Raw genomic sequence first — 15,399 nt, forward strand, 5'->3', positions numbered from 1 at the left:
CTTTAATTCTTTCATTGTGCATTTGAAATTATCCCACTTCTCCTAACAATCTATTTCAGTCCATCTCCATTAACTGCTTCTTCATTCCCCTAAAATCTGTTTCCTAAAATTAAGAGTCTTAACTGTACTTGTCTTATCAATAGAGAGAAACATGCCAAACTCATTGAACAAACTTAACTTTAATCATCTCTGGTTTGGTACACAACACCAGATTGAGTCACCTCTTGTGCTTCTTCACTCTCTGGGTTTAAAAAGCAGTCTATTAAAATGTACAGAAAGTAAATTTCTTTGCTCCTGCTCCCAGTTCCCAGTAGATTAAAATGCCCCATGACAATCACGTTTGCACTCAAACATACCTCACTAACCTGTTTCCACAACTCAGCAGCTGTGGCCTCTGATTTGATGACCTGTAACATATCTCAACAACTAGGTACTAACAATTCTCAGTCTGATTTAGAAGTTATCCAACAATGAGGCAACAGAACCAAGAACAGCCCATTTCAAACCTTCAGGTCCATACCAGTGAATAACAAATATAAGTGCAAATCAGAGTGATTTGCCATATTTTTGAATATCCTTGATCTATATATACTAGTTAATTTGAGATGACAAAGATCTCAGTGTGGATGTTGCAGTGAGACCAAGAATTGGAACAGCCTGAGGGAAATTAAATATTCCCATATATAAGATACCTCCATTAAGCAAAGTAAATCACTATTGATTTAAATATATTGAAGCACTGCTCAGCTCCACGTTGGATGGCACCATGGAATCCTTCAGAAGGCAGAACATAGTGAGAGCAATTTACACAGCCCCTCTAAACAAAAGTCCCCGTCGGCCATAGCAACAACATACTGAGGGAGTGACCACTTTTACTAATGAGGAATACTTAAACAATGCATGTCATAACAAATGCATTGGTCTATTAGAGAGTTTGTTATAGCTGTTGTACATATTGTTTATTAATGTAAATTGCTCTTTATTAGTATGAATTCCATTCTGATTTTTAAATAAGACAATGTATGAGTAGAAATGGTGATAAGTGCATGTCTTGCTATTGAAATGAAAGCATCAGCAAAACAACAATTATTTTTAGACTGAACAAATTATTGTGAAAGAGGATTTGAAATTTATGAGCCTGTGTAGGTTTCAGAACAAACATGAAAATCTTAGCAGGAATCTTATAGCTAGGGCCTTTTTCTCAATTTCAGACAAATCGCACCCTAATAACTACAGTCTATTATTCCTCGAGAACAGGCATTTTAAAGGTGCCTTTACCGGGTGCTTTGGGGGACAAATAACTTCATCAGATGATGGAAGAACTGAGCAACACAGAAATACGCAGTCGGTATTTTATTGTAAAACAAAAAGTGTCGGTGGTGACTGACGTATTTTGGATATTAAATACAGTCCCATATTGGCAGCTATGATATCTGCTACAAAACACAGGCGTTCTATATGTAAAACATAGTATTTTATTACCATATTCTAAACCTATATAAATGCAAACTTTACAGACTTAAGTTAATTCTATATTTGAAATAACAGTGCATTATTAGGCAGCTCTGAACGACCTTTCCAAAGGTACAGGTCGCAGTGACTATTTTCTAAGAACTGAAGTTGGAGTCAAACGGAAAATGTAGTTCAATAAACTTAAAATGCATGGTGAGAGAAGTTAAAGCAAATCCTTTCAGTTCAGTCCAAGTGAAAAAAAAAATAGGTTCAGCAACATCCCAGATATCTCACTGCATCATGTAGAGCTATTGAAGTGATTGGCATACAGCATCCAGTATACTCTATAATAAAGAAAAGTATACAATTACTGTTCATAAATCACAGTGAGTGCAGAGCATTGACGAGGTGTTACTTTTCCTGGTTGATTTTTGGCTTAATGGAAACAAATGTGTTTTCCTTAGAGTAACATTTCAATAGACTAATGGCAATATATTTCAGCCTTATATTGGGTAATATGATAGTCAATGCGGTATTGCTTTGTACACCTATTTTAAAAGGCATATGAATACACTCAATTTGGACTGTCCAGTCACCCACATAATCAACTCAGACACGGTCCCAACAAATTTTATTTGCAGGGATTGTTTTCACTGCAGTACTACACAGGATATTATAAAAGGTAAAAAGAGAGAGAACTTGCATTTATAAAGTACATTTCATGACCTCAGGATGTCCCAAAGAACTTCACAGCTAATTAAGTAATTTTGAAGTGTAGTCACTTGTAATGTATGAAACGCAGCAGTCAATTTGTGCACAGCAAGCTCCCACAAACTTCCCTGCTCTTCTTTGAATAGTACGGTGGGTTGTTTTACATTCACCTGAGACAGCAGTCAACGACTCACCCAAAAGATGGCACTCTGACAGTGCAGCACTTCCTCGATACTGCACTAAAAGATCAGGCTAGATTATGTGCTGAAGTCTCAAGTGGGGCTTGCACATTTAACCTTCTGACTCAGAGGCAAGGGTGCTACTGCTGAGCCAAGGATTATTGGGAGTGGATTGAAGGGGTGAATGGGTCCTGTATTGGTTTGCAGCTCCTGTTTATTTCAGGCTGCACCTACCATACGCACACTAGCTTCAAGTTGATGCAAAACTGCATAAGCTTTTGCAAAACGTTCCAGACCAGATATCCACACGTACATTAAAAGATCACCATCAGTGCTGATTGCAGTCAATTCATCACTACCACATAATTAGAAAAGTTTCCATCCTCATTGTACTCCTGACTAGATTACCCTGGTTCTTTGGTGTACCCTCTCCTATACTGGTTGACCTATAAATACCAGGACAGCTGAAATTGTGTAAGGAAATATGAGACTCTCACATGTCATAAAACAATGCAACAAAGAGTAAGGCAGTACGGGATCTGGCAATGAAGTCTAAAGCTGTAACCCAGGTCTAATGCTTTAGCCTGGGTATTTCCCAGTAGTATCAAAATCTTTTAGGTGAATATTTTTATTAAGTGCCTAAAATTTGATTATCAATTTCCTAGAATGATACAGCACAGAAGGAGGCCATTCGGCCCATCGTGCCTGTGCCGGCACCAATTAAATTAATTTTGGGTATCCGAATAACATTAGAATTAAGTTCCCTGTAATATTTTGCTAGGATTGTGCCATTTACCATGTTTACAAGTAGAACATTGGAACATTAGGAATATGGAAATAAAAAAGCTGGTGTATCAGGAGAGTATTTGAATTATGGCTAGTCTCAAAGGACAAGCCTAAGTACCGTTTCCTGGCTTACTGCATAGTTTTTCACTTACAGAACTTTCATTCAAATATGTGCATTTATCTAGATTTTAATATGTCTGTCACTTTTGGCAACACCTTTAGGAATCATCTCCTCTGTTTGCAGCATCATTACCAGAAGCAAAAATATTTCATCTGGTTAGCATAAATTGTAAATGCATTCAAAAAACAGCCCGAGGAAATTATCCGCAGTTACACACAATGACTACTGATATACTGCACTTGTACTAATTAACATGAAATATTTCATTTTTAATTTATGTTTCTTTTTGTGCTTTTTACAGTAAAAACGGCTAACCATGAAGAATTGTGACATTTACTTCAGGGGATTAACCAAGCCAGCATAAAGAAGCTAACACCATTGGAGGGAATCCAATTTCCTTGCTGTTTATCCAATCTGGAGGCCTTGAAATGGTCACTAATCCCAGATTATAGTTTATTGCTGGCTCTCTTTGCCTGCCATTGGCTCCATGGGTTACAGCAGCACTGTGTATGTTTTAGTTCCTAATTTCTACATCTCGTAAGAACCTGCTTGGTAACTGTTGCACCCTGCAACATTGCTGCGATTTACTAGAACGAATCTTCATCAGAACAGGCTGACAGGTGAGCCTCTTTCTCAAAAATCTCTCACAAAGGTGGCTCATGAAATATATGAGTTTATAAGAACAGTTGCAAAGTGACAGTCCCAACCTTGGTCTGGTGGTAGCCTTCTCACAGAATTGAATTCACGGATCTTCTAAATTTAAAATGAAACAAAAACAGCTGCTGTTGCTAGAGACACTCTGATGTAATGAAAGCTATACTTGACAGGAACAGCTGATGCTGCTTGGATCAGGCGGGATCTTCAACCCTATCCAATTATTATCAGCTGCCGGCCAAACCATTACTTACAAGAATCTCACTTACCAGGTCTACAAATTGTCTTGGTTCTGATGAAGGACGATACCTGATATGTTAACATTTTTTCCTTTTTTTCTTTACAGATACTGATGGGTCTACTGTGTATTTCCAGCATTTTTTGTATTTGGTTCCACAAATATTAACAGCTTTTCAAGAGTTGCTTCAAATTTGAAGAATGTTCTGAATCTTAAGTCTGAAGTGTCAGCCATGGCTCAGTTGGTCGCACATTCGCCTCTGAGTCAGAAGGTTGTGCGTTCGAGCCTCAGGGACTTGAGCACCATAATCCAGGCCGACCCTCCAGTGCAGTACTGAGGGGGTGCTGCACTGTTGGAGGTGCCGTCCTTCAGATGAGATGCTAGACCAAGGCCCCATCTGCCCTCTCGGGTGAATGTAGAAGATCCCATGGCACTATTCCAAGAAGAGCAGTAAAGTTATCCCCAGTGTCCTGGCCAATATTTATCCTTCAGTCAACATCACTAAAACAGATTATCTGGTCATTATCACATTGCGGTTTGTGGGACCTTACCGTGCGCAAATTGACTGCCATGTTCCCTACATTACATAGAGTTACATTGAAACCACAGCACAGAAACAGGCCATTCGGCCCAACTGGTCTATGCTGGCATATATACTCCACACGAGCCTCGTCCCTCCCTGCTTCATCCAACTCTATCAGGATACCCTTCTATCCCTTGCTCCCACATGTGTTTATCTAGCTTTCCCTTAAAAGCATCTATTCTATTTGCCTCAATTATTCCTTGTGGTAGCGTGTTCTACATTCTTACCACTCTTTGGGTAAAAAAGTTTCTCCTGAATTCCCTATTGGATTTATTAGCAACTATTTTATATTTATGACCTCTAGTTTTGGATTCCCCCGCAAGTGGAAACATTTTCTCTACGTCTACCCTATCATTATCTTAAAAACCTTCAGGTCACCCCTCAGCCTTCTCTTTTCTAGAGAAAAGAGTCCCAACCTATTCAGCCTTTCCTGATAAGGATATCCTCTCAGTTCTGGTATCATCCTTGTGAATCTTTTTTACACCCTCTCCAATGCCTCCATATCCTTTCTATAATATGGAGAACAGAACTGTGCACAATACTCCAAGTGTAGTCTAACCAAGGTTCTATACAAGTTTAACATAACTTCTTTGCTTTTCAATTCTATCCCTATAGAAATGAACCCCAGTGCTTGATTTGCCTTTTTTATGGTCTTATTAACCTGCGTTGCTACTTTTAGTGATTTGTGTATCTGTACCCCTAAATCCCTTTGCTCCTCTATCCCATTTAGACTTTTCATCCAAGCAGAATGTGGCCTCTTTATTCTTCCTACCAAATGCTTCCACCTCACACTTATCTATATTGGCTGCTACCACATTGCTAATTGTGGGACCTTACTGTGTGCAAATTGGCTGCCATGTTTCCTACATTACAACAGAGACTACACTGCAAAAGTACTTAATTGGCTGTGAAGCACTTTGGGACATCCTGAGGTCATGAAAATGCGATATAAATTCGTTCCTTTTGTAAAATGATGCTTCATCCACCTAGTGGTTCATCATTATCACATGAAAATGTCACAAAAGATGAACTTCTGTTTTCTATCAACTCTCAACTCCTGCATTATAGTTGGCTGCTTTTGCCAACTCCAAGACCATTAAAGTTGATCTCAGGCAGGCAGCGGTAGGCCTCAGGGATCTTGGCTAGCAAGGGAAAAATTGGCCAGGGTTTCCATTCCTGATCATTATCCAGCAATCCCTGCTGGAAGTCCAGGTTGGTGAACAATGGGAGAGGGCAGGATCAGACTCAACTGTGATAGGAAACACTTTTACACACAAAGGGTGGTAGAAGTTTGGAATTCTCTTCCATAACGGCAGTTGATGCTAGCTCAATTGTTAATTTTAAATCAGAGATTGATAGATTTTTGTTAACCAAAGGTATTAAGGGATATGGGGCTAAGGCGGGTATATGGAGTTAGGTCACAGATCAGCCATGATCTCATTGAATGGCGGAACAGGCTCGAGGGGCTAAATGTTCCTACTCCTGTTCCTAAGTTCCTATATCCTGTCTTCCCATGTCCCAAACAGTTGATCAATCAGAAGACACCATTTCACAAGGTTAGAAAACATTCTCAGTGTAAAGAGAGACATCTGAAATGTAAACTCGCCATCCCACTGTGTTCTGCTTCCATGGCAACTCTCAGTAGTTAAGAACCCAATGCTACACTGTAGCACCAAACATTTTTTTAAATTTCAAGTACTTTCACAGTGACCTAATTATTTTAGAGCAAAATGTTGTTTTCCTTTTTTGTAAAATTTGGACACTTTGTAAAATTCTAGTAACTTTATACAGAGGATTGATTTGGGGGATTTCACTGATGTTTTCAAAATCATGAGGGGTTTTGAAAGAGTAAATAAGAAGAAACTGTTTCCTGTGGCAGAAGGATCGGTAACCAGAGGACACAGATTTAAGGTAAATTGCAAAAGAACCAGAGGCGACATGAGGAAAACATTTTTTAAGCAGCGAGTTGTTATGATCTGGAATGCACTGCCTGAAAGGGTGGTGGAAGCAGATTCAATAATAACTTTCAAAAGGGAATTGGATAAATACTTGAAGGGGAAAAATTTACAGGGCTATGGAGAAAGAGCAGGGGAATGGGACTAAATGGATAGCTCTTTCAAGCACCTAACACAGGCACAATTGGCCAAATGGCCTCCTTCTGTGCTGTATCATTCTATGATTCAATGCGGACATTTACCTCTGCAGAGAGAGAGTGCATTCTCCAAACTCCCTCCCATAAAAGTACTCAACTTCTGCCTCACTGTTCTGCTGCACAAGGCGGAGTGTCAGGAAGCTGCTCTCAATATAGTTATGAACACCTCTGAGCGCTGTTATAATATTAGAATATTCCTGCAAAAATATGCACAATGTCACTAGGAGTTTTCAGCAAGGTTGAAGAAAAAAATCACACTTAAGCCAATGCATTTTAATGTTCTGCAATATGTTTCTCATGTGATACCTTTAACCCATCATCAGAAATTGCTCTCACTCCCACCAGTGATAAACCTGGAAGCACCAATATTTCATCCTGGCATTATGCACCTCAAAATGCTCTCAAGTTTGGAAGGACAAATCTATAATTGTACCACTATATGTTTTTTAACCACTTAAATGTATAACTATCTATTATATATTAAAAATTTTCAGTCTCTGCACACTTCCTGTCCAAAAAATTTCACTTCCGGTTGTTACATTTTTATCACATCTTTGTGTTAGCTTTTTCCCATTCTAAATTTCTAACTCCACATTTATAATGGAAACTTGTCAATGTAAATCCTCACGTCACAATTATACCCTCCCACCAGTGGCAGTGCTGTCGCACCTCAGTTTTGCATCTCCCAGCTCCTCAGTCTGTATTACAGTAAACTCCAATGCTTCCATATTGCCTCAAGTATCGTGATTGAACTATATATAATAGTATAAAATCAATGTATTTAAAAATAAGGATAACGTATCATTTTGAAATAGGAACTGAACTCAGTGCACCCTGTTCCAATTATCCCTCGCCCACTAATCTTATTTCACCTGAAAACTACACGGCCTTGACTCTATGTGCAATACCACAGGAATTTATCTGTATAAAATTCTTCAGACTTCCTGATTGTCGTGCTTATTTCTTGTTGTCATCATTTAATAATGTATTTGTTACATTGGTAATGCCTGCAAGTAAATCTATAGTGTAACGGTAAAGCTTGCTTCTATTACTCCTGATAGGTAACTCTGTGATGCCTGCTATTCGGTCCTCCAACCACTAATGGCACTGTGGTGAAAGTCACTCAGGTCTGCCATCCATTTTAGCCGATGAACAACAAACCGTTTGTTTTGACTAACCATGAACAAGGCCACAGCAGATTAATTAATAATGCAAAAAATTCACAAGCACATCATTACACTTTGCCAAACTTCTAGTGAAAACATTGTAGGATGTATTCCTTCGTAACTGGTTGCGACACTAACAGCATTACTAACACTGGCAATTTGGTGAATAATTGATTTTGCTCTGTTGTGTTAATGTACACAATTCACAGGAATAGAAGGAAAAGAGAGAGATTTTTCTATCTTTATTCCTGTTGTTGTTTTCGTATCTTGGGGACTAGTGTGAACTAGTGGAAGGATTCGCAGGCTGATTAACAGTCTGACAGGCTGCAACATGAACGCTTCTTCCATGGCCGTAGCCATCTTTATACCAGCTTATAATTATAGTCCCCTACGGCCAGGGGGATTTTATGGATTTCCACAACTCATACGATGATGGGAGGGGCGGGGGTGCGATGGGCACCCACACTCACTGGACATGAGTCAGATTCAGAGCTCCGGTCTCCACTCACTGGGACTGTCTGAAGTGGGGTTCAAACCCTAAGCCTATCTGACTCTGAGGCGGGAATGCTACCACTAAGCCAGAGGCTCAGTCCCTCTATTGCTGTGAATTCCAAATGTTAACACAATGATGCAAAAGCAATAAGTCGTTAACCAAACTGCCAGTGTTGGCAACACCAATCTTACGTTGCCTTACCTTTTCTAAATTAATAAAAACAATCAAGAATGCCCACAGCAAAGGATGCGCCGAAAATAAAAGAGAAACAGCAAGAGTGTGGCAACCCCCAAATTTGGGAAAATGTCTGAATGCCTCACCTTTTTAGGCATGTTGTACAATTTCATGTAGTTTCTCTTCATAAAACATGCTGCTGTCTTGAAGGTCCTCCCAAGGCGCAAAGGTCTCCCCTTCATTTTCAACGTATGTGTTCCAGCAGTAATTATACTCCGAAGTCTTCATGACCCTCAATCGGCAGCCGGCCGCTTTCAGCTGCCGCAGGCCCTGCTGGATCTCAGGCTCTTCCCACATGAACAAACGGGCCATGAAGATGGTAAGTTTGACGTTGGGGCACTTATTCAGATACTCAGCGATTTTTGAAGCACAGATCGCACAAGGACTGGAGGATACGTACCAAATGATGGAATAACTGAGGTTGCCATCGCAGGTCTGGAAGACTGCTGTGAAGAAGGCCTCTTCTGCGTGTTTGCTTGAGTGCTCATCCTCCACGTATCCCTCAGACCTCTTACACTCAGTGCCCTGTTCTTCCACTAAATAGCACAAAAATGTCTTATTCCTTCCTGACGAGTATTCTACATTTTTGAACTGGAATTTGAAGAAAATGGATGGCATGCGTTGTCTGGAAAAGTAAGAAGCAGATGTTATTGGACATAACAGGAAAACAAAGTATTTCTGTCTTACCAATACAGCGCTTGTAAAAAAAAAATACAATGGTCGGAAAAGCCTTGCCACTGTGCACAACGATTTACATCTAATATATACCAGATGACCTCGGTCATCTAATTCGAGATCTTAGCCGTGTGTCAGCGTGCTTCAGATCCCTGATCTCTGAGTTAGAAGGTTGTGGTTCCATGCTCCAGGACTTGAATGCGTAATCTAGGCTGGTACTCCAGTGCAAAACTATGGGGTTGCTATATTGTCAGGTGTCGCTCTCCAGGTGAGAGGTTAAACAAAGGCTACAGCTGTCCGTTCTGGTGGTTTCATATGGATGTTAAGTAAGACTTGCATTTATGTAGTACCTTATCACATTTCTGAGAAACATTGCAATATACTTCAAACAAATTGCTTTTGAAGTGTAATCACTAATCTTATGTAGTCGGCAAATGCAAGAGTCAATTTGCACACAAGGTCCCACAGACAGCAATAAGAGGAAAGCCAATTATTCTTCTTTTTGATCATGTTGGTTGAAAGATGAATCTTGGGCAGGATCTTTAATATTCACCTTGACAGGCAGACAGGGCCTTGGTTAAATGTCTCATCTAAAGGACGGCACCTCTGACAATACAGCACTCTCAGTATTGGAGACTGGTGTGTCTGCCTAGATTATGCGTTGAATGGGGCTTGAACTCACAATCTTCTGAACCCACAACCTTCTGACTCAGAGGCAAGAGTGGCACCAACTACGCTGCAGCTAAAGATCCCATGGCTGTAGTCAAAGAAGAGCATGGCCAACATTCATCCCTCAAAAACACCATCAAAATCAGATCAACTAGCCATTCATCTCATTGCTGATTATGGGATATTGCTGTGCATAAGATGGCTGTTGTCATAAATGTTTGCTTACATAACAGTCAGCACACTACAAAGCAATTCATTGTATGTGAAGCACTTTGAAATGTTTCTGAGGGAACTGATAAAAGTTCCATATAAATGAAGGTTTTTCTTTATGTGACATAAAAAGTTATGTGGTCAGCCTGTGTTGTATTGTGACAGTAATTAAATCAGTTTATTAAGAAAGTTCACTCTCTGATACATATGAGCAATAAAACATTAATTTATGGTTGAAGGCTCTTTTGAAATATCGCAATTCAGGTGACATTAACAAACCATTTGAGATGTGCACAGCAGTTCTGGTGTCATCTGAAGCTCACAGCTGAGTTTCTGCTTCTCTCAGATCGGCACTCTCCCCCACATCGTCCTGTCCTGTGAAGCCTGTGACACATCGTTCTGTACTTTCAGCAGCATCTCAATGAATAGAATTTCAGACTTATTTTTAACTCTCCTTATCTCAGCTGTGCTGGCAGGAGGAGGCACCAGAGGAAGAGCACAGATATCCCCCACCACCATCTACCCAGCACAGGGAGGGAAGGCAAATTTGAGGGTGCTTCAGCCTAGACGGTTCTCGCACACACACAGGACCGATTCAGAGGGAGGAGACCTTGCGGCCCATTTGATCCCATCCTCTCAGAACACCAACCCCAAGCAACACTGGCAGAGACCTGGTCGTTAGTTGCCTTTTGCCTTCACGCTTTATCGAATGAAATAAAGGCCGACAGCACAAGACAGACCAACAAAGATGGGAGAAAGAAGTAGAGACGGAATGGGTAGGGAACACTGTGTCAGTCTTTGTACTGCACAACACTGGGATTCACAATCAAACGTACAACTGGGGCCGAGTAACAAGAGTTAAAGGCTTGAAGTAGCTCCATAACAAACTGCAGGGAAATCAAATCTGGGGTTATTGCAAGTCCGAACTTCAAATCTAAATCCCCACTGACCTATATTTACTCTCTTTGCCTCATTTTTAAAAATCTGAGATTGGACAAAATTGGTTTGTTTCTATTATAGAAAAAGACAGCGTCCACTAATGCATTAGAACAGTCATTGGTTATTGCACAGAATTCCAGGTTTAGCTCACTGACAAGAAAGACCCTCATAACTTATAAATGAGCTCATTAATCTTCAGTTCCTCGTTGTTCTGAATTCATCAGATAAACAGGGTTTCCACAGTAAATCAACAAACATCCTACCTTATTATAAACATTGAAATAATCTTTTTTAAAAAGTTATGATTTCATGAGCTGTCTAATGGTGGAACCCTGCCTATTAATATATCCAGTACACTCTGCAAATTCACTGTCACTTCAGCTCTGCATTCTCGTCTATTTACAGCACCTGTAGAGACTCAGGCCCCGATATTTACGGGGAGGTGGGGAGGGTGCGGGGGAGGCTGAAAGTGGACGAAGAACCCGGCTAGGCCGGGGAGGCGGAGTTCTTGCCGACCTTAACGGCACGACCTCATTATCATTTTCTCATCTCCGTTTCCTGTCTGGCATCCGGGAGGGAAAAGCAGTGGCAGGAGGCCACAGCCGGGGACAGTTGAGGACAGTCGCCAGCAATCGGGAGTGGGGGAAGGTCGGCCATCACGGTGGGGGGATGATTGGACATCGGGACTGGAGCAGGGGTGGTCGGCGATCGGGAGTGGGGAGAGAGAGGCTGCAATCGGCAGGGGGGAGGCCGAAGGCTTACTTGAGACACCGGAGGAGCAGTCCTGCTCCCCTTGGCCCACAAGGAGTGCTGGAAAAGGCACTAACATTGTGGAGCCGGCAGCTCCCACCTCCCTTTCATTGCCAGGTTTCCCAATCCCCCCAATCATGACCCTATCGCAGCCATGTGGGCGGGTTAATATCGCGGCCTCTGGCTCAGTCCCTATTGCAGCAAACTAAAGGAGACAATGATCCCGATAAATAACAGGAAAAATGGCTAAATAGACTTGAAACAGGCCTTCTTAGCATGAGGTTTATTTGAACTTCTGAACACACACACATTGATATATATTTCATGTAAACTGCATAACACATTGTACATATGTATCTATATAGCGCCTTATCACATCTCTCAGAAACATCTCAAAGTGCTTCAGATAGAATGAACTACTTTGTAGGAAACACATATACACCTACATATCCTACACTGTACTTATCCACGTTCATACCGCACTTACATATACACCTACATATCCTACACTGTACTTATCCACGTTCATACCGCACTTACATATACACCTACATATCCTACACTGTACTTATCCACATTCATACCGCACTTACATATACACCTACATATCCTACACTGTACTTATCCACGTTCATACCGCACTTACATATACGCCTACATATCCTACACTGTACTTATCCACGTCCATACCGCACTTACATATACACCTACATATCCTACACTGTACTTATCCACATTCATACCGCACTTACATATACACCTACATATCCTACACTGTACTTATCCACATTCATACCGCACTTACATATACACCTACATATCCTACACTGTACTTATCCACATTCATACCGCACTTACATATACACCTACATATCCTACACTGTACTTATCCACATTCATACCGCACTTACATATACACCTACATATCCTACACTGTACTTATCCACGTCCATACCGCACTTACATATACACCTACATATCCTACACTGTACTTATCCACATTCATACCGCACTTACATATACACCTACATATCCTACACTGTACTTATCCACGTTCATACCGCACTTACATATACGCCTACATACTCATATCATATTTGACACAATATATGAGGGCCAATGTGTACTCCTGCTGGCAGCACCTATCAGGAAACTGCAGGTGTGTTGCCCATCATGGACTGGCCAATTTTGGGGTAGCGTGCCCACAACTTCTCGATATGAGCTCCTGGCACATGAGGCTCTGTGCCAGGTCCGCGCAATCATAAAACCAGACCAATGTTGTACTTGTAACACAAACAACACCTTCTTCAGAAACTCCGACACACAGAAATATAAATCCAGAGATAACTGTTAGTGATATTAGTGAATTAATGCTCATGCAGGCCTTATTTTAATTAGATTAATACCTGCACTAAAACAGCGAAAAAATAAATGTCATTGGAATGTGTTAAAAGCTTATTCACTAATATCACTTAAATACAGTACCGACCAGTGTTTTTAACTTGTGGTTGTATGCACTCCAGTTTAAATTCCCTGCATCACTTTCTCTCTGTCAAAGAAATGTGCTTGTCACAATTAAATCTTGTCTGACACTACTTGATCTGTGGTAAGAGTTATAAACTGCAGTTCTTTGTATATAGTGTGTTAGCATGGTCAATCTTTGGTCAGTTCATTTTCATCAGAGGTGAAATATATTTTAAAATAGCTCTTCAGTCTGTAGATTTTTTTTTGTCAAATCTCTATCTAACTTTTCCTTCTTTCCTGAAATGCCATCTCTGTATAGAAAGAGGTTTGACACTCACCCGGTAATTATTTCAAAAGGCCCCAGATCAGGGAGCTCTATGTTCTCTTCACAAGCCTCTCCATCCGCTTCGCCCTCTACATTTTTTCCACTGTCAACTTTCTTGGTTTCTTCTTTAGCCTTCTTTTCAGCCATTGCGGTCAGAAAAGTGACAGATCAGTGCGACGTGGACAGACCAAAGGCAGCTCTGCACTGAACAAGCGAAAGGTCCCTGTTACATTACTGCCGCAAACACTAAATAAGGGAGCGAAGGAGGAGGAGAGGTCTTCCAGCCCAAAATAAACTGCAACCGTGTCATCACCATCAGCCCTGTCAATCACAGGCAACTCTCCCTAATCGTCACATTTTTCCTGCTGGGTTCACAATATTTTCTTCCCAACACATTTGTTCCTTCCCTTCATCCTTTATTTCTTTTTCTACCTTCGTTTGAATCTTTTATCAAAAAGGAAGGAAAAGAAAAAGGTAAAATAATACAGCAGACTTTTAAGTTAAGTTTCTTATTAAATTTATGTTTCTTAAAAGAACAGTCCTCCATACAATAAATCTTTTCTTTAATTTCCTCCCTCCTTCCCTGAAGGCGTTGAGATAGACCTCCATGGGTAGCAGTTGGCACCTTGCCCAAGAGACTGTTCTTCATGTGCGAGCTTTGGCAGTAAGGGCCAGCGGGCTATTCTATCAAAAAAGGCATCACACCCTAGCCAGGTCCTGCCCTCACTTACCATCCATGCACACTGCACTCTCCAGGAGGAGTCTCTGGATAGAGTTCAGGAGCAGGAATCCTGGCTGACTGTTGGCCTCTTTAGCGCAGGTGCTGAGACCAATGGCAGTACCCCAATCGCTTCCCATTGATAAACTTTTCCTTTTGGTTTGTTTATCAACACCCAATTTAAGGGGTCCTAATGTAGCTTGCATGTGTCGTGATGCCTACCTATTCGCCCTCCCCACTCTTTCATAAAATGCCACCATGAAGCATTTTATTGGCACAGGTTGAGTTCTTCCATGGTTCAACAGTTATAATCACTTCACCAAACAGAAGTTTGAAACCCATCACTTATTCTCGTTGTTTATTTTCTTGACAGGCCTTTTCTGTTCAAGTTAGAGTTGACCTGATGGTTCAGAGGCATCCCGCCTGTTGGGAAACTGGTGGGATCGGGTGCAACGTTAGTTTTAACCCTGCCTGACTTTACTCGACATTGAAGTCAGTGGAGAGTAACATTGGGCGGGGTGTAAAACCATCGTTTCTCCCAATCCCATGGGTTTCTCATGCGGCGAGTTAGGTTAAAATGACCCCCTCTGTCTCTGAGCCATAAATTCTGGGAAGGTCCAGGTTCAGTCCCTGGTTTGGGCTGTTGGCTTATCTCTACTAAGGTGGGGGTAGTGACTCTACAATCAGCGTCAATGCCCTTGTTTCAGAGAATGGTTCTTACTCCCGATTATTATACAGTGACACCTACTGAAAAAGCATGAGCACGGATGGTGGATGAGGACTGCATGAAGCCTGACTGAAGATGTCCTCCATAGATAGCCTGTTGGCACTTATCGTCATGATTTGTGCATAGGTACTGACCACTTGAGTGAGGGCAACT

The 15,399-nt window shown here is 41.1% G+C and overlaps 1 protein-coding gene across 2 annotated transcripts; it reads right to left on the reverse strand.

Moving 5' to 3' along the window:
• Window positions 1–1,338: 1,338 nt before the first annotated feature.
• Window positions 1,339–14,060, reverse strand: apobec2a (apolipoprotein B mRNA editing enzyme, catalytic polypeptide-like 2a). 2 transcript variants are annotated; one of them, XR_010968346.1, is made up of 4 exons: window positions 13,815–14,060; window positions 8,856–9,394; window positions 6,922–7,073; window positions 1,339–1,796 (listed from the first exon to the last, which is right to left on the reverse strand). XR_010968346.1 is itself a non-coding variant. In XM_068007325.1 (3 exons), exons 1-2 carry the CDS (start codon window positions 13,946–13,948, stop codon window positions 8,860–8,862), a joined length of 669 nt encoding a protein of 222 aa, XP_067863426.1. In that variant the 5' UTR covers window positions 13,949–14,059; the 3' UTR covers window positions 1,339–1,796; window positions 8,856–8,859. The 2 variants fall into 2 exon arrangements, 1 of the variants encoding a protein (XP_067863426.1); XM_068007325.1 differs by lacking the exon at window positions 6,922–7,073 and having other exon boundaries at window positions 13,815–14,059.
• Window positions 14,061–15,399: the final 1,339 nt, after the last annotated feature.

This window comes from Heptranchias perlo, chromosome 27 (genome assembly GCF_035084215.1).
Source record: "Heptranchias perlo isolate sHepPer1 chromosome 27, sHepPer1.hap1, whole genome shotgun sequence".
NCBI classification, from domain to species: domain Eukaryota; kingdom Metazoa; phylum Chordata; class Chondrichthyes; order Hexanchiformes; family Hexanchidae; genus Heptranchias; species Heptranchias perlo.

Bases quoted from the DNA above. Each gene is read 5' to 3' on its own strand.
- apobec2a (XM_068007325.1), bottom strand. From the start codon at position 13,948: ATGGCTGAAAAGAAGGCTAAAGAAGAAACCAAGAAAGTTGACAGTGGA. The intron at 9,395-13,814 runs GTGAGTGTCAAA...TTACTTTTCCAG, and splicing joins CCTTTTGAAATAATTACCGG to ACAACGCATGCCATCCATTT.